Source organism: Babylonia areolata, chromosome 23, assembly GCF_041734735.1.
Source record: "Babylonia areolata isolate BAREFJ2019XMU chromosome 23, ASM4173473v1, whole genome shotgun sequence".
Lineage (NCBI taxonomy): Eukaryota > Metazoa > Mollusca > Gastropoda > Neogastropoda > Buccinidae > Babylonia > Babylonia areolata.
In genome coordinates this window covers 43,038,297-43,058,296 of record NC_134898.1, presented here as the reverse complement: position 1 = coordinate 43,058,296, position 20,000 = coordinate 43,038,297, and the positions used below count along the sequence as shown (strand labels likewise).

At 41.7% G+C, this 20,000-nt stretch overlaps 1 protein-coding gene across 2 annotated transcripts in view; it reads left to right on the top strand.

Moving 5' to 3' along the window:
- The first annotated feature begins 5,591 nt into the window (after positions 1 to 5,591).
- Positions 5,592 to 20,000, top strand: part of LOC143298193 (dynein axonemal heavy chain 1-like) — a 148,767-nt gene continuing 134,358 nt past the window's right edge. For both annotated transcript variants that reach the window (XM_076610957.1, XM_076610956.1), the window contains exons 1-12: positions 5,592 to 5,651; positions 6,399 to 6,585; positions 7,403 to 7,475; positions 8,226 to 8,314; positions 8,795 to 8,883; positions 11,001 to 11,290; positions 12,071 to 12,226; positions 14,279 to 14,531; positions 15,574 to 15,734; positions 16,786 to 17,003; positions 17,923 to 18,090; positions 19,183 to 19,313. In XM_076610957.1, the coding sequence (XP_076467072.1) occupies positions 6,412 to 6,585; positions 7,403 to 7,475; positions 8,226 to 8,314; positions 8,795 to 8,883; positions 11,001 to 11,290; positions 12,071 to 12,226; positions 14,279 to 14,531; positions 15,574 to 15,734; positions 16,786 to 17,003; positions 17,923 to 18,090; positions 19,183 to 19,313 (1,802 nt within the window). In that variant the 5' untranslated portion in view covers positions 5,592 to 5,651; positions 6,399 to 6,411. The remainder of the gene's footprint in view (positions 5,652 to 6,398; positions 6,586 to 7,402; positions 7,476 to 8,225; positions 8,315 to 8,794; positions 8,884 to 11,000; positions 11,291 to 12,070; positions 12,227 to 14,278; positions 14,532 to 15,573; positions 15,735 to 16,785; positions 17,004 to 17,922; positions 18,091 to 19,182; positions 19,314 to 20,000) is intronic.

Genomic DNA, 20,000 nt, shown 5'->3' with positions numbered 1-20,000 from the left:
CCACCCCCTCCTTCCCCTCCACCCCCATAAAAAAAAGTAAAACCCACTCACCAATACCTCTCTCTCTCTCTTAAAAAAAAAGAAAAAAAAAAAAGGAAGAAGATGAAAAAGGAAGCAAGCAAAAACGATAAAACTGCACCAATTCTACACAGTGATATCAAAGAACAAAATGTTTGAAGTGAGAATGCATATTAATATATGAAAACTAACCAAGGCAACCACTGTTGGTATCACCTGTTACAGTATGTGTATTTGGCTTTGTATTATTAGTTACTCATTCTTTTTCTCAACATTTTACTAACAAATAAGAGTTTTAGAAAAAGAAGAAACTACTTCCACATGTTTTGCAGGTGCCTGTGAAGAGGGACCCCAACCCAAGAATACCAGTCTTCTTTTTTTTCCTTTCTTTCAGGGTTTTTTTGTTTTGTTTTTTTTTCATTCCACTCCAGTCACTCTGTCCAGTCAATGGAACCATGAAATGGCAGTAGGATTTTTTTTTTTTTTTTTGAGGTGACTTTCTCAGTCCACATTCCATTGACCTATCCCTACCCACTAATCATTACACCCTCCATATCTCCCTGCACTAATTTTCTCTCTCTCTCTCTCTCTCTCTCTCTCTCTCTCTCTCACACACACACACACACACACACACACACACAATGATACATACAGACACAGACAGACAGACAGACACACACACACACACACATATATATATATATATATATATATATATATATATTAATAAAATTAACATACACACATACAGGTATACACACACAAACACACACACACACACACACATACACACACACATAATACACACACCTACATCCAAAGATTTTTTTTCTAGTAAACTGCTACCCATCATACTGCATTCCATTCGAATCAGTTGATTTTGGAAGGATGTACACACACACACACACACACACACACACACACACACACACACACACACAAACCACACACATACATGTTGTATACACATGCAATCACACTTACATGGACACACATACACACACACATATACATGTTTTCATACATCTCAAGATCATCATACTGCATTCCATGTAATTCAGTCAGCTGCCCTACATCTATTCCAGGAATTTATCTGTTGCAGTGTCCACAGGACAGCTGGAATTTGGCTTTTGACTTATTCTCTTCCACTGTTTCTTAATGTTTTTGTTTTTTTAAAATTGTAGAACTTTGAATTTGAGTTTGAAGGCTCACCTGTGTAACTTAAGTGAGCACATTGCTCATACACTCACATAATTTGTTACACACACACACACACGCACACACACATATGCTATAACACTCCCACAACATTCGTTGTGGGCAGTACCAGCAGCTGCCAGGTATTGTCATTTCCATTTTAAAATATCATGAATATTATATCAGATGTCTGTGTGTGTGTGATATCTTTTTATCTTTATTGCTTATTAGCTATAATGTCCATGACTTTTGTTCTGGAATCATCTAGATCAAATACTGTTTTGGCCAGTTCCAGAGAGCAAAATAATTCATTTTGATAACTGTCTTCGTTATTGTCTCCATACTGAGATATGTATTATATCAAAAGCCTATGTTTGTCTTTGTGTTACAGATCTGATATATCTATTGCTTATCAGCTGTAATAGCTAATATTCCTGACTTTATTTAGATCTGATATTGTTTTGGCCAGTTCCAGACAGCAGCATAATTTATTTGAATATACAGTGTTAAGACTAATCTTTTTAACCGAGAAGTTTTATATAAGAAATATAGTATATACTGAGCATGACTGCACTGATAGTACTTTTACTGTGTCTGTAACAGTAACAATTCAGTCTGCTACTATTACTACTGCTACTTATTTATAACTGCACCATACTAGTGGAAATGACGTGAAATTAAGATTCCTGAGCAGACACTACTTTGGCAAGTTCCATAAAGCAACATACTTTATTTGGATACACAGTGTTAATTCATCTATCTTTACAACTGAGCAGAACTTTACATAATAATAAAGTTACTGTGTATGACTTTTCTAATTACATTTGGTGTAGATTTAGATAATTGCAGCATTTCTATCTTAAAATGAATAATGCTTCTGAATACTAATTATACAAAAAAGAATAATAAACAGTTCAGAATTACAGTGGCACTGTGAAGTAACTTGCTGAAAATATATCAGTAGGTAACCAGGATGTGTCAGTTGTACCATAGTTGTTAAAAATAAAAACATTCATTCATTAATATTCAATGGCAAATTTTTAAAAATCAAACTGGTGTACCGTTAACAGAAAAATGTACAAGTTTTTACTATGACTTATGGATTATATGACAGCAGAAGTATAAATTCTTTGTTTACATTGAATGAGAACACTGCTACAAGAGGCCATTCCTACAAACTGTTAAAAGTTTACTTTAGTAAAAACTTCCAGATTTACACTTTTTTTTTTTTTTTTTTCTTTTTACTAGCAGAGTAGCAAATGTTTGGAATAATTTGTCAAAAGATGTTGTTTCCAAAGGAGCAGTGAATACATTTAAAAATTATCTTGACATTCATTTACAGAATTTTAAATACAAAACGCATCTAGATATTTCTTGATTTTTCAAGCATTGCCACTCAATGTTGAAAAATGCATCTGTCATATGTGAGGACTCTTTTTCTTCCCCACTTCAAGTGGGCAAAAGGTCTTGTCAGGCCTGCACACCTTGATATTGATATGATATGATATGATCTTTCTGTCTACATCTGTAATTCACGTATTTTACCGGCACCTGTAATGTAACTTGTGCAGTGCAAGTACTCCTCTACACCGATACTGTGCTGCGCTGCTACTTATTGTATTGTGTCTGGAACAATAACAACTCTGCCCACTGTAGTGTTTATTTCTAATAACTTTGCCATATTACAGAAACTGACATGAAATGAGTTTCATTAAGATTCCTGAGCAGACGCTATTTTCATTTTTCTTAAAATGGTGGAACCACCTGCTGACATCGAAAATATGGGGAGGGGGTAAGAAAAGCGAACGAATGAAAATGAGAAGACAATGGACGCGAGTCAAAACGCACGAACTCGCCACTTTTTTTTACATTTTTTTATGGGCGTGTCCCATTCTTCTCATTGCCACTGAGTGACTGACACATTCACTATCTCAGGAAAATGCAGTGATTAATACTCATAAACTGTGGTTTCTCTTCAGTTCCATTCGTTCCGATTTTTCGTGAACACAACCTCACAAAGTAAAAGGCCGAGTTTCTTTAAAGCAGTGACATGTTGCACTTACCTGCTCTTGTCCGGTGTTGACCATCTGCGAGGATGACCTCGGAACAACGGGAGGAAAGTCACTGTTTCACACAGGGCTCTCTAGCTCCAAACTAAGAAAGTGAACAATGCGCCATCTTTCTCTTCGAAGGAGATGTGAGTTGCGTCCCTTCCTCAGAAGCTCATGACGACGAACAGAACGACGAAAACACAAACACACACACACACACACACACACACACACACACACACTTCGTATTCTTCACTATAATGTGGAAAGCCCAAGATTCCGGGCAAAAAAACGCGTATGTCTACAAGTATGTGCATGATCACATACATATTTTTTCTCCCTCTGTCGGTCTAGTGTATCACTGAGTGACTAATTGCAGTGTTTATTATTGGCATAATTTATATGGATTCCAAATGACAGACTGCTGTGCATCTTGCTTTGTTACAGGCTACCATGCAATAGTTATTGCAACTCTCCACCCCATCCCCCATTTCCAACTTCAAGCTCAGCTATAGTCACTTGGAAACTGAGTCAGTCGAACATGCCCTTCACTGAATTTTCTCTGTAATAAAAAAAAAACACACCAAAAAAAAAAAAAAAAAAACCTATCACACACACACACACACACACACACACACACACACACACACACACATATATATATATATATATATATATATATACATACATACATACATATTGGTGCGCAGTCAATTCAGATACGACATTTGATTCAACGCCGGTATGATTTAACGGCCAAAACCACATGTTAGTGTTTATAAAACACACAGACACACTTATAACTGATATAGGTAGGGGGGAAAACACCAGTGAAGAAGGCATCATGAAAAAAGAAAAGAGAAAAGTACAAAAACCGAGAGAGAGAGAGAGAGAGAGAGAGAGAGAGAGAGAGAGAGAGAGAGAGAGAGAGAGATGCGCACACGCGTGAAAACACTTTCAGTTGTTACACTGAACTTTTTTTTTCAAACATGTGTGCCCGGACATGTCAGTGCGCCGTGCGTACGCGGCGCGCGTGTGTGTGTATGTATGTGTGTGCCGGTGTTTGTTTGTTTCAGCTTGTTGTTGTTGTTGTTGTTGTGTGTGTGTGTGTGTGTGTGTGTCAGTGTGTGTGTGTGTGTGTGTGTGTGTGTGTGTGTGTGTGTGTGTGTGTGTGTGACGGCCTGAGAGAGAGAGCCTGAGAGAGCCGGAGAGAGAGAGAGAGAGATAGATGTGTGTGTGTGTGTGATCTGAGGGGTCAGTGTGTGAATGTGGGGACCAAATCAAGCACTGAAGAAAGTGAAGAAAGAGCGAGTTTTTTCGATAGCCTCCCCTACATGCATCAGTCGGACATAATTATCATCAGTCTATCTTTCTCTCCTGGCTAACGTGTGTGTGTGTGTGTGTGTGTGTGTGTGTGTGTGTGTGTGTGTGTGTGTGTGTGTATGGTTTATGTGTGTGAGGGGGGAGGGGGATTGAGGGCCCGGTGGGGGGTAGGGGGCCCGGGGGGGACGGGGGCCCGGGCACCGTGGCTGACTCGGATGCGCGTGCAGCCCGTGACTGAGTAGGCTGCGATCGAATGTGCGAACACTAAAGGACGAGAGAGAGAGAGAGAGAGAGAGAGATGGGAGACAGCCAGACAGAACATGATGTCAGACAGAATGTCAGAGCCGGAGAATGACAAAAACACACAGCGGCATGTAGTGAACCAGCTGAACTGAGTCGGCGGTCACTGAGTCTCACTGACGGTCAGTCACAGTCACGGGAGACAGGCACAAAAGACACAGGCACAGACAGAGAGATTTTTTTCTATTGATGCATGTATATCCATACACCTATTCATGCAATGCCATACTGATATAACTCGGAGGCGCCTCAGTCAGGTCAGTCACGGTGGAGTAGTACACCGGCTGCCGAGTAGTAGGAATTGGCATTTTTGCCTTCAGTCTCGCGGCCTGTAATCGTCCCCTCTTTGTATCATCTTTGTTGGTCTGCGTTCCATGCTTCATTTAAGAAATATCAAAGCAATTATTCATCAAATTCAAGAAACATGTCAGTTGCCAAACTTGGAGTTTGCTTTACAGTACTATCAGCTGCTGTTTCTGCTTCTTCTTATCATCATAGAAACATTCCCACCCATTCTGACATTTTAATTATACATTTACTTAACAGAACACGAGAAAATTAAATACAAAGCTGAGAACGGGTTTGCGCCACTGAGATATACATATACATCTATCTACATATATATGTCTATGGTTTGCGCAGAAGAGGAGGGGACAGGGGGAGGGAAAAGGAAGGGAAGCGGAAATAGAAATAGCTTGGCAACGGCGCCATTTTGTTTAGACGCACTGTGCGTTGACTCGCAGCCGAGCGAACGTGAAACAGGTGGGCGAAGATTTTGTTTTTTTTTACCGTTAGATTGATGTGAGACAAATAGGTTTGTTTTATAACCGATGTTAGCATGAAATCGACCACCTTAGAAGTGTTACTGTAATTTAAAGATTGATCATTGTCATGGCTGTGAACTTTTTTTGCGCATTTAGCGAGAATTTGTATTCAGCATTGACTGTCTGTTTCAAATGACTCTGGAATTCTGCCAAGAAGCGTTATGTGTGTAAAACTTGTTGTTTTGATTGCTTTAATGTTATCCCAACTTAAGAAAAAAAAGTATCATTGTGTAACACACATAATGACATATTCAATCCCAGGACACATTAAAAAATATAAAAGAAAATTATGCAACAGTTTAGTTTATCATGAACTGTAACCACAACATATCCAGTATGTAAACCATGACTGACAAGCTAGGTGGATATCCCATGATTAATGCTGCAAAATCTGCAGATTATGCTTTACAAATTGCTTCTTCCCTTGTGTATAGCCTGTGGAGACTACTTGTAATTTGGTTCCCGCTTCACCTAAACGAGATCGAACAGACCTCCTCAGCAACACTTCCAAACCAGCTGTCAGGACACACACACACACACACACACACACACACACACACACACACACACACACACAAACATACACAACCACAGTAATGTTTGTGTTTTTGCACAAACATAGCACACACACGATAATATCTCATTGAACAGAATATGACAACAGTGTATCATTTTTACTCAACAGAAAATAAGCCAGTATGTCAAGGCGTAGCAGCCGAGCTTCACAAGCTCGGCCATTCTCCGCCAACCGCACAAGTACCTCACTTTCTGCGAGAACCTCAACCACAGGACAGAAGTACCCAGAAATTAAACAACGAGGCTTCTACTCAGACATTATCTGCAGCGATGCTGACCCAGACAGCACTTCTATGGTGAGTTTATGAATGCCTGTTATTGATATGAGTTTGACACTTTCATAAGCATTATTTTGTTTTAAATGGAAGAAAATGTGAAAAAAAATTAAAAAAATTGTGCTGCTTGAATGAAAGTGACCTGTTTGAAAGCTTGAAGAGTGAAATATATTTGAGAAATTGGAAGAAGGGATTTAGACTGCATGAAGGGTAATGTAGATTATCTGAATAAACTAAAAACAGAAATCAGGAAATGAGAAGATGACAGATAATCATCTGTGATATTTATTTCCTTTCCATCTTTCTCTGTATATTCCCCCCCCCCCCCCCCCCCCCCCCCCCCCCTTTTCTGACATTTTTTCTACTTGTCCACACTTTGCTGCACACACTGTGTGAGACTGAGTTTGAATAAAGTTGAAAAAAATGAGAGAAATTAGTTTTCTTTTTTAAACAACATATTTCTTTTATGAATTTCTCAGAGTAGAATGACATGTGTGTTATATGTTTTTGGTATATTATTATGGTGAATGTGTGTGTGTGTGTGTGTGTGTGTGTGTGTGTGTGTGTGTGTGTGTGTGTTCATTCTTTTGTTTAATACACAGTTGTGATTTTGGACAGTGTGTGTGTGTGTGTGTGTGTGGCTGAAAACACAGCAGAGAGGAAAAACAGCCTGACTGGTGCGCATTCTGTGCACATTGTTTGCAGTCTGCATTATACGCATGATATCGTTATATCATATGCATTATGTGTCCATGTGTACAGACCTGCCTGTCATTGTATTGTGTATTCATCCACTAAAAACATTCTAATCAACACAAAATCTTTGGCGTGTTTCCAGCCACATCTGGGTGGGCCTGTGACTGCCCAGGACACACTATGGAATGTGGCCAAGGAGAAACACACACCCAAAGGTGATTATCCACTTTCTGATCTGCGCCATTTGCCATAGGATTAAAACTGCGCCATTGTGCAAGACATGGTCATATTTGGTGTGGGTTTGAATGATTGGAAAAAAAGGTTGTTGTGCTGGGGGGAAGAACCTGACTGAGAACATGTACACACACATACAGCAAGCGCACGCATTAATAAGCAAACAGATACACACACGCACGTGCATGCATGCATTCACAAACACACACACTCATATGTATATACATACATACATACATACATACATACATGTATATTTGTACATGCAGTATGCATGTGCACACAAACATGCACATGCACGCAAATATTCAGGAATGCATCCTCCCTTCCCAACACATACACACAAACACACATACAGAGTGAGAAAAAAAACATGTGAGAGGGGAGGAAGAAGCCACTCATCACATTCAAAAATTCAAAATGAAAGTCTGTAATTGTATAATATTTTACAAGATGAATGATTACTACAGCACATGATTGAAATAATAAGTGTTTCCTTTGTCAGTTTAATGCCCTCTAACAATGTGTGTGTGTGTGTGTGTGTGTGTGTGTGTGTGTGTGTGTGCATGTGCGTGCGTGCGAGTGTGCATGTGTGCGTGTGCACGTGCGCGCACGTGTGTGTGGGTGTATGTGTGAAATGATATGGCTATTAAGCTTAATAGGTGTTGGTGTGGTTTTTGTTGTTGACAAATCTCAAGGGTCATGAAAATCTGGTTGGTTGCCTGTTTCAGTCTCATCATTCCAACCTAAGCCTGAAGCTTTGGCTGCAAGTTTAGAGAACCAGAGTCATGGACCTAGCACTGAGATCACAGCTATATCTGTGAGTGGGCATATATATTGTTCACACTGTTTTATAAACTGTTCCACTTCGGTCGTTTTTTGTTGTTGTTGAATAATTTATTTCTTTTTATTTCATACTCTTTGTGTGCGCGCGCGCGTGTGTGTGTGTGTGTGTGTGTGTGTGTGTGTATTTATAAGAAGATAACATGTTACTATCCACATTCTATCATTAACCTTTTAACACACATTGTACATGTACAGTAGTGCTAGTATAGTAGTAAGATCCAACATTTGTGAAGTTACCACTGTGATGATGATTTCATTATGAAATAAAGTTTTTGACTTATTTTCTTTCTGAGAAGATCATCAAAGACATTTTTTTTTACTGGTTATACTGGAGATTATTGGTAATTTTTGAATGCAGTTCTGTTGTAGAAATGTCTTATATAATTATCATGTACCTAAGAGTTTATCAGATATTTATGGATAAAAAATTTGCTTCTTACTCTCTGTTCCTAAGGATTTTCCTGTGCAAGCTTCTGAGCCCAAAGTACAGTTGGCTTTCTATGCCAAGCCTGGGGAATGTCCACGGAAGATTGAAATTGAAAGGTTGGCAAACATTTGCGTTTGTTGACAGTGTTGTTTATTTTTGTTGTTGTATATTCATATTCATTGGGATGAGATAATAAACCAAAGTCCCGTGTGCAGCATGCATTTAGCGCACATAAAAGAACCCATGGCAATAAGAGATGTGTCCATGGGAAAATTTTGTGTGTATGTTTGTAGTCTGAAGTCTCACTGAATGCAACAGAAAATGAATGATGAGTTCAGAAAGGCAGCTGTCAACTGGCTCACCACAGGTAGACCGTCCTTGTGCACCCTGTCATGCACTTACAGTTTTGTCTCTGAGCTAGGAAAGGGGATATACCAGTATCAATAATAATGAAAAATGATAACACTTTGAGAGCATACTTTAAATTAACAGGTCTCCTATAGCTGTAGATACTGAAGAGCACAGACTTATTTCCACATCTTTGGACCTTACATTTTGAACTATTCCCCTCTTTTGTTTTGTTCAAGTCTGGTCTTAATGCCTACCTCTTTCCAAAATAGCCACCCCCCCCCTCTCATCCCCGCAGACCTAACCATCCCCTGTACCAGTCTACAGTTTCTCTAGCTTTCCTTTTGCATGCATTTGTAAGTTTTGTCTTAGGACACCCTGAATCAGAGTTATGCTTGCATGTGAATGACTGGTGTGGAAGTGCTTTGATTTTTGGAGGAAGGTGGCAGAATGATTAAGACACTTATCTGCCAAGTGTTCGTGAGGGTCTAGATTTGAATCTCGGTCTTGCCCTTTCTTGCAAGGTTGACAGGAAAATCAAACTGAGTGTCTAGTCATTTGGTTGAGATGATAAACTGTGTTCCTATGTGCAGCACGCACTTGGCGCACTGAAAAAGAACCCAAGGCAACAAAAGTGTTGTCTTCAACAAAATTCTGTAGAAGAAATCTACGTTGATAAGTACACAATCATACATGCATGCTCTCAAGGCCTGATTAAGCACGTTAATTTATGCTGCTGGTCAGGCACCTGTCTTGCAGATGTGGCGTAGCGTATATGGATTTGTCCAAACGCAGTGATGCCTACTTGAGAAATTGAAACTGAAACCGCTTTGATTTATCTCTGCACAAGATTAAGTACAATATGAATACCTTTCTTCTTCTTCTTCTTCTTTCTCCTCTCCTGCCTTTTTCTACATTTATCTTGTCATCATTAACCCTTTCACCACCAAGCTCGCGCTTATGCACAGGTGTGGTAGAGGACCCATGTCACTGAATTTGACCATTCATTGGTCTGTTATCCATGAACCTACTGCTCTTAACGTTCGGTGGTAGGATAGGCCATATTTTCCAAACATAGCGGGGGGAATTCCCAGTTATTCTTAGCCACTGTCTTTTCTGTGTTTATACCACAACAGAATTTTGTACTCTAAATTGACTGGTGGTGAAAGGGTTAATTGTGAGACCCAATGGTTCTGTAGGCACGGTGTAGCAACAGAACAATGAATGTAGAAGGCTTTTCCCTGTTTTCAGTCCAAACAAAAAGATCCATTCATATCCATGATGTTGTTTTTTGATTTGTAGGCATTTGTAAACATGCTCTTCTGTCTGAATTTGTACATTGTCTTTACAGATCATGGCACTTGGATGTTTTATATAACTGTGTAGGTTTTGGATGACAGAAGATTTTCATTTTTAGTGTGTGTGTGCGTGTGTGTGTGTGTGTTCGTGTGTGTGTGTTTTTTTGTAGATGAGGGGTTGGTTGTGAGGTGGTGGGGGGTAAGTGGCTTAAGGCTTTTTAGCTTAGAAAATATGGCCAATTTCTAGAGTACTATATACATTGCATGTTTATCACATTCTGTGTGCTGACTGTGAACCTGATAGAGGTCATGGAGTTTGGGGTATGTGTGTGTGTGCGTGTGTGTGTGTATGTGTGTATGTCTGCATGCATGTGTGTATGTGCATGTGCATGCGTGCATGTGTGTGTGTGTGTGTGTGTATATGGATGTACATGTGTGTATGTGGATGTGCATGTGCATGTGTGTGTGTGTGTGTGTGTGTGCATGTGTGTGTGTGTGTGTGTGCGTGTGTGTGTGCATGTGCATGTGTGTGTGTGTGTGTGTGTGTGCATGCACATCTGTACATTTGTGTGTGTGTGTGTTGGCAGGCGGAGGAGACACTACACCCAGCTGGACCTCAAACAGCTGCTGCGGTCGTACAACATCGACACAGGCATGCTAATGCCCCGGCCCATGGGCTCCACCCCAGTCCTCCTCAACGAGGACCCTGACGACCCCGCCCCCTTCCCCCCCTACCTCCCCCTCCACATCTTTGACAATGACGACAAAGACGTCCGCACGCCTGACGAGTGGGTGGCCATGGGCCAGACCAACGGTGTTCGCAAACCGGTGCCCGGCATCGCTCTGTTGCCGGTGACTGAGGACGAGACACAGGAAGGTGAGACCTTGTGTGTGTGTGTGTGTGTGTGTGTGTGTGTGTGTGTGTGTGTGTGTAGTGAGTGAGTGTGTGTGTGTGTGTGTGTGTGTGTGTGTGTGTGTGTGTGTGTGTGTGTGTGTGTGTGTGTGTGTGTGTGTGTGTGTGTGTGTGTGTGTGTGTGTGTGTGTGTGTAGTTAGTTTGTATCAAAGTCTAATATGATAACAAAAGGTTCATGGTGGCTTGAGTCCTTTCGTGTTTGTAGTAAATTTGCATCAGTCTTGTCCTTCCATGTGTGTGGTGAGTTTATATCAAAGTCTTGTCCATCTGTCTTTGTAGTGAGCTTATATCAAAGTACTTAATAAAATCTTGTCCACTTCTTTTGATTTAAATCCACAGGAATTGTTTTCATAGACAATGACAAATAACAGAACACTCCAATCCCTCATATTTCAGCTATACATTTGTAATTGATGTGGCAAAATGCATCAGCTGGATACAAAATTGAAATTTCATGTCACTTGACAGAGTCTCTATTAACTAGTTTCTGCATTTTCAGTCATTCATCATAATTAGGTGCGATTTGACAGTACTGTTTTACAACAACTTTGAGATTTCTTCACAAGCTTGGAAACTAAGAAAAGGCACAGTCAATGGTTATGACTGTACCATGGGGAATTTCACATCTATGTTTTAACACAGAAGTACACAACAGAAGCAGATAACAATAAGCGACAGAAACAAATCTAAGCTGAATCCCGAAGCACTGAAAATTCACTGAAGAACCAATTCTGTGATCACAGATGAGTCTCCTGGCAAGAGCTACGACTGGTTCGAAGTGGGAGTGCTGGACTACGAACCAAAGACCAAGGAGTTCTTTGTGCAGAAAGTGAACGGAGCGGGTCGTGTTGTGGACGCCAATGGTCAACCCGTGGTCAACGGGGGCTTTGATAAAGACGGTGGGTTCTGTGTATGTGGATAAGTTGTTTTCCATGCCTAACCCATTCAGCCCTAGGGGTTTTACAGCATTGGTAGGTTCCCCTACCATACTGATGCAGAAAAATGAATGGTACATACAGAAATCAGCCAATTTTTCCTTTAAATTGACTCATGGGGATACAGCTGGAAATTCTGTCGAAGTTAGTTCCCTTTGCAGTTTGCGGATATGCAGGAACGTGAAGACCGTTTTGATGAAACAAATTTTGATGCCAGGGCACTGGTTAGGCTTAAGGCTGAAATCAGTTAATGTTTTGTCATGGTCAGCATACGTTGCAGTTTACAATGCAGGTCAGCATGGCCTGCAAGAACTGTCTATTTAGCTGTCTTGTAACCCAAGCATTGTCAAATGAACAAGTGCTGACACGGACAGTGGTATGAACACTCAAATCACCAAAGACATGCCTTCCCTCACAGGTTTGCTGAACTGATAATTGTACTGAAAAACACAGTTAAAAAAAAAAGAAAATTAGGACAGGTAGTTAGGCCTTTTTTTTTTTTTTACTGTTCAGGTTACCACCCACCTCTTTCTCCCTTGGTTCCCCTCCCTTCTTATCCTCTGCAAAAAATTTTGTATTTGTATTTGTATTTCTTTTTATCACAACAGATTTCTCTGTGTGAAATTTGGGCTGCTCTCCCCAGGGAGAGCGCGTCGCTACATTACAGCACCACCCATTTTTTTTTTTTTTTTTTGTATTTTTTCCTGCATGCAGTTTAATTTGTTTTTCCTATCGATGTGGATTTTTCTACAGAATTTTGCCAGGAACAACCCTTTTGTTGCCGTGGGTTCTTTTACGTGTGCTAAGTGCATGCTGCACGCGGGACCTCGGTTTATCGTCTCATCCGAATGACTAGCGTCCAGACCACCACTCAAGGTCTAGTGGAGGGGGAGAAAATATCGGCGGCTGAACCGTGATTCGAACCAGCGCGCTCAGATTCTCTCGCTTCCTAGGCGGACGCCAAATTATAAAGTAATGAAGGAAAATAGATGCAAATAAACAACCTTTTTCCTTTGATTGAGTCTTTGGACTTTGCACCAAAACTTAAAAAAACAAAACCAAACCAGATCCCCCACCCCACACACACACACAAACAAACAAACAAAAAACAAAACAAAAAAAAAAAAAAGGAAAATAAATGCAACTAAACAACCATTCTATTTTCTTGAATGTTCTTGCAACTGAGAAATGCAGGTGAAACCAGCATAAACACTTAAGGCATGTTAACAAACAAAAGCGATTAGAAACCATGAAGGGAGGCAAGTGCATGCCTGTGAAAGTTGGGTGTTAACTTAAAGTGCTTTGATGTGATTGCCCATGAGATGTAGTGCTAGATAAATACATGTATTATTATTGTTTTTCCTATAATTATTATTATCAGTAGTAGAAGTAGTAGTAGTAGCAGCAGCATTAACAGTAACATTAATAATAATAATAATCATCATCATTATCACTGTTATTATCATCATCGGTATTAGCAGCAGTAGTGTTAACGTTATGATTGTTAGTATAGGTAGTAGTAGTATCAGTAATATCAATATCATCAAGATCATTATCATCATCATCATCATTATTATTGTTGTTGTTATTATTATCATCATTGTCATCACCATCATCATCATTCTCATTTTTATCATTTCCATGATCATCATTTGTTGTAAATGATTTATTTAGAAATGATATTTCATTGATCCACATCATGTCACCGACTGCTGTATATGTATATACACATATCGGGTGTCCCCAAAAAAGTGAACCGCTTTTTGACAAGTATTTTCTCAGTGATAGAGAAACCAAATTCATTGAAAGTTTTTACACAGTAACCTTAGGGTATCATCAACAAGTCTGCAAAATATCTAAAAGTTCGGACACAAATTATGCCAGTATTCTCAAATTCAAAACAGCATGTCAAAACAATCCAATATCAGAGCTGTGCAATGTGACCTTTCATCATGTTCATGCATGGGACACCCAGTATATATATATGATATATATATCTCATCTGTCATCGTGCAGGGAAGAGAATGGACCTACCCAGCCAGTTCTGGATCTCTCGCATCCAGCTCATGTTCAAGGCGGAAGACCCCCAAGTGTTTGCTGGGCGGCTGGCAGAGGCGTTTGAAAGCCGTCGCATCTCTGAGGCAGAGCTGCGCTACCATCTGTACGTGGACTGCATGCCCATGGATGGGGTTGGGGAGCTGGATCAGGCTTCCCTCAGGAGGATGCAGGAGTGGGCGCAGTCGGCACCTGGACTGAACAGTCAGGCGAGGTGAGTGTGTGTGTATGTGTGTGTGTGGGAGGGTGGGGAAGGGAAGGGGAGGGGAGGGGAGGGAGAGAAGGGATGGGTGTTGGTGTTTTGTGTGGGGGTGGGTGGGTGGGTTGGTTCTGTGTATTGTGTGTGTGTGTTGGGGGAGTGGGTTGGGGGTTGGAAGTGTACGTGTGTGCATGTGTGTGTGTATGTGTGTGTGTGCATATGTGTGTGTGTGTGTATGGGTGGTTGGGGGTTGGAATGGGTATATGGGGTGGTATGGGTGAGGAATTGGTTGCGTCTGTGCATTGTGGTGTGTTGTGTTGTGTGTGTGTACGTGGGGTGTATGTGTGTGTGTGTGTGTGAAGTGTCTGTGTGTGTGTATGCACATGTTTGTGTGTGTGTGTATGTGAGCACGTCTGTGTGTGTGTGTGTGTTTGTGGTGTTGTGTGATTATGTATGTGTGAGTGTGTTCTGTGTGTTGTGTTGTGTGTGTGCATGTGCATGTTTGTATGTGTGCATGTGTGTGTGTTGTATGTGTGTGTGTGTGTGTGTGCGCGCATGTATGAAAAAGAGTGGGAGGGGGAATGTATGATGGGAATATAGATTAGAACGTATGTATGTGTGAGCGTAGGTGTTTGTGTACGTACGTGTGTGTGCATGTGTGACCATGCCTTCTAGCATGAAAACATGTTGGACCTTTGAAAGGAAAGAAGACACTGACTGAAGGATTTTGTTCTGAGAGAGAGGGAACACAGAGAATATTAAAAAAAAAAGAAGAAAGAAAAAGAAGTAGATTAGACTTTAGAACGCTTTATTCTGTTCAAAGATGAAGAGAAGTAACTCTCTCCATTCACAAGGGACACAACTTCAAGTCAGTGCTGTTTATGCTACCGATTCAGCCAGCTCACAGGTTAGGTTTTTTGTTGTTGTTGTTGATGCTGTTGACTATTGTGTACATCCTTTTTTTTCTGTCCTGTTTCTGCAGCATTGACGTCTACATGCAGGTGTTTGCTATTGACTACTGTGTACGTTGTTTTTTTTTTTTTCTTCCCTGCTGCAGCAACATTGACGACTACATGCAGGTGTTGGAGAGAGAGGTGAACATCGACTTTTGTCGCTCAATGAACCGCATCATCTTTGACAAGACCATCTCAGAGGACCCCAAAACCTTTGCCTTCGTCAAAGTGCCAGAGCCTGTGGTCAAGGCCACACCTTCACGAGGCGAGTTCATGTCAATGGTTATGTTTTTTTAAATTTAATTTAATTTTTTTTATTAATGCAATGAGATAAATTGTGTGTGTGGGAGCGGTAAGTTGGTGATCTATGTATGTGAGTGTGTGGGTGGGTGGGTGATGTGTGTGTGAGAGGGGAGGTGTGTAGGTTGGTGATGTGTGTGTGAGGGGAGGTGTGTAGGTGGGTGATGTGTGTGTGAGGGGAGGTGTGTAGGTGGGTGATGTGTGTGTGAGGGGAGGTGTGTAGGTGGGTGATGTGTGTGTGTGAGAGGTGTGTAGGTGGGTGATGTGTGTGTGAGGGGAGGTGTGTAGGTGGGTGATGTGTGTGTGAGGGGAGGTGTGTAGGTGGGTGATGTGTGTGTGAGGGGAGGTGTGCAGGTGGGTGATGTGTGTGTGTGTGTTTGTGTGTAGCGGGGGTAGGGGTGATGTGTGTTGGGAGGGTGGTGGGGTTGGGGGGGGGTATGTGGGTGATGTGTGTGTGTTGTCGAGGTAGGTGGGTGATATGTGTGGGTGGGGATACGTGGGTAATGAGTGTGTGGGGGTGGTGGTGTGGGCTGGGGGCCTGTGGTTGGGGGGGAGGGGGGAGGGAGTGGAAAATTCCTGACCAGCAGCATATCCCATTTATGCACTTTGGTCTTGAGTGCATGCATATATATTTGTGTACCTATCAGAGTGGATTTCCTCTACATAATTTTGCCAGAGGACAATACTGTGTTGCCAAAGGTTCATTTTCAGTGTGCCAAGTACTGGCTGCACACAGGACCTTGGTTTATCGTCTCATCTGAATGACTAGATGCTCAGTTTGATTTTCCAGTCATACTTGATTGAAAGAAAGAGCAAGACCTGCACACAAGCATCTTAACCATACTGTCACCTTCCTCACATTCAGAATAACAAATACAAATCATTATTCACCATTAACAGATGATTTTTTTTCAGGATGTTGCCTGGGCGTGCCAGATTACCCTTTCGATGAGCAATACAACGGCTTTGCATTCAACTCTCTGCTGACCTTACAGTGAATGGATGATTTTTTTCAGGATGTTGCCTAGACGTGCCAGATTACCCTTTCGACGAGCAGTACGACGGCTTCGCATTTAACTCTCTGCTGACCTTACCCGAGAGCATCCAGGCCATCACCAAAGTGCGCACGGAGTGTAACCGTGTCTGCCACACCATGTCGCTGTACCATATCCCCACCGCCAAGCCCATGAGGCTGGAGGAGTTTGAGCAGGCGCAGTCTCAGGCCACCTCCCAGGTAGGAGCTGTTGTTGGTAATGATGTTGTTGTCTGTTTGTTATGTTTGCTCTTTTACATGCAGGTGTATCCGGGTGCAATAGCCGAGTGGTAAAAGCGTTGGACTTTCAATATGAGGGCCCCGGATTCGAATCTTGGTTATGGCGCCTGGTGGGAAAAGGGTGGAGATTTTTCCAATCTCCCAGGTCAGCAGACCTGCTTGTGCCTGAACCCCTTTCGTGTGGATATGCAAGCAGAAGATCAAATACGCACGTTAAAGATCCTGTAATCCATGTCAGTGTTCAGTGGGTTATGGAAACAAGAACATACCCAGCATGCACCCCCCTGAAAACGGAGTATGGCTGCCTTCATGGAAGGGTTAAAAACGGTCATGCATGTAAAAGCCCGCTCGTGTATATACAAGTGAACGTGGGAGTTGCAGCCCACGAACAAAGAAGAAGGCATACAGAGAGAATGTTGGTTTGGACTTTAAAACATTTTATTCAGTTCAATCATAGGTTACAGTTCAGAGAGATCTACACACAAAGAGAGTCAGTGTGGAAGTGTTGTGAGCAGTCACACACACAAGGAGAAGAGGCAGAGAGGCAGAGGAGACAAAGAGAGTGGTGTGTGTGTTATTAAAAAAAAAAAAAAAATTAAAAAAAAAAAAAAAAATACAGGATTTTTTTTTCCCAATTGAGCATAAGAAGGCATTATTAAAAGAAACACATTGACTACCATTCCTTCTTTTTTGTCTTTCTTTTTGTTGTTTTTTTTTGTTGTTGTTGTCTTCCTCAACTGCTGTCTTCCCTTTTCCTTAGCCGCCAATTTCTTCCTCCTCTACCCTCGCTCCCACCCACCTTAAAACTGAAACTAAAAGGAATTAACAGAAAAAGTGAAACATCATAGTGACTTACCTCCCCTGTCAACGTGTGTGGCAGGTGGCGCTGTTCCTGAAGGACAGCTGGATCACGACGCTGCGCGCCAGCATCCGCACATGCCTGCGTGATGTGGGGAAAGGCTGGTTCAACATCCACGAGACCAACTGGGAGGTGTATCAGATCTCCAAGCTGAAGAAGTTCATGGAGACTGTCAAGTTCATCATGCAGGTCAGTCCGTGATTGGGTTGTGTTGTGGTGTGGTGTGTGGTGTTGTGTTATATTACGTTGTGTTGCGTTGTGCTGTGCTGTGCTGTGCTGTGTTGTGTTGTGGAGTGATGTGTTGTGTTGTGTTGTGTTGTGTTGTGGAGTGGTGTGGTGTGGTGTGGTGTGGTGTGGTGTGTTGTGTTGTGTTGTGTTGTGGAGTGGTGTGGTGTGGTGTGGTGTGTTGTGTTGTGTTGTGGAGTGGTGTGGTGTGGTGTGGTGTGTTGTGTTGTGTTGTGTTGTGTTGTGTTGTGGTGTGGTGTGGTGTGGTGTGGTGTGGTGTGTTGTGTTGTGTTGTGTTGTGTTGTGGAGTGGTGTGTTGTGTTGTGTTGTGTTGTGTTGTGGTGTGGTGTGGTGTGTTGTGGTGTGGTGTGGTGTGTTGTGTTGTGTTGTGTTGTGGTGTGGTGTGGTGTGGTGTGTTGTGTTGTGTTGTGGTGTGGTGTGGTGTGGTGTGGTGTGGTGTGTTATGGAGTGGTGTGGTGTGTTGTGTTGTGTTATATTACGTTGCGTTGTGCTGTGCTGTGCTGTCTTGTCTTGTCTCGCCTTCTGTTGTATTTGTACCATATTGCATTTTGCTATATTGTAATGTAATGCATTGTGTTGTGTTATAATATGCTGTGTTGTGTTGTGTTCTTTGTACTGTACTGTACTGTATTGTATTGTACTGTACTGTACTGTACTGTATTATTCTGCACTGCACTGCACTGGACTGGACTGGACTGTACACTACTGTACTACTTTTTTTTTTTTTTTAATCACAACAGATTTCTCTGTTTGAAACTTGGTTTGATTTCCCCAGGGAAACAGCATGTCAGCACAGTGCAGCATCACCCATGTCCAAATATTGTTTTCTGACAGGGATGATGATGACTACAATGATGATAATGATGAAGACAACGACAAGAAATGATGATGGCAATGATGACAATGACAACAACAATTATGACAATGATGAAGACAGTGACAACAATGATGATGACAGTGATAACAATAGCAACAATGGTAATGATAACGATGACAATGATGATGATGATGACAATGATGATGATTTTGTTCCAGGACTCACTGAGGTTCCTGGTGCAAGACTCGCTGCTGAACTTCACGCAGATGGTCGTTGATGCCTGCCACTCAGTGCTTCCCCTCAGCGAGGACTTCACCTGGGGACCTGATATCATCATCAGTCCTTACAAGTCAGTGCACACAACCCCCCTTCCTGCTTTTGCCACAAGATGGGATAAGATAAGATTCTGGCTGATATCGCTCAGCTTATATCAGAGATTGGCTTACGCTTACAACTGGTGCAACAGCAAAGTAAGGGCTGTGTGATTTTGTGGTTTTTGTTTCCTTTTTCCACTGTAATGGGAAGTCATTTACAGCTTTTTCTTTTGAGAAGGACTATGACTCTCACAGTTGGGCCAACAGTTAAATGAGAGCTGTATGATCAATGGTTTCTCCACTGCAGTGGAGAGTCATTTACAACTGAGTCTTTTGAGAAGGACTATGACTTTCACATTTGGGCCAGCAGCAAAGTGAGAGGTGTATGATCAATGGTTTGTCCACTGTAGTGGGAAGTCATTTACAGCTTAGTTTTTTGAGAAGGACTATTGACTCTCAAATCAGGAGGCAAGATTGTACTAGCTTTTAGAGCTGCAGCCTTGGGGGCTAGTTGACATTTGGGGACCATCCCATTGTCAACTGTCCCAATACCCACTTAGCCCATTTAAAATGACCCTAATATGTTGACTTGAGTTGCCTATGGCAGTAAACTGTCCAGTCGACAAAACTTGCCTGTGGCAGTGAAACCTGACCTGACCTAACCTTCTCTTCTCTCTTCATACCTTATCTTATGTGAATTTACCTTACCTTACCTTGTCTTG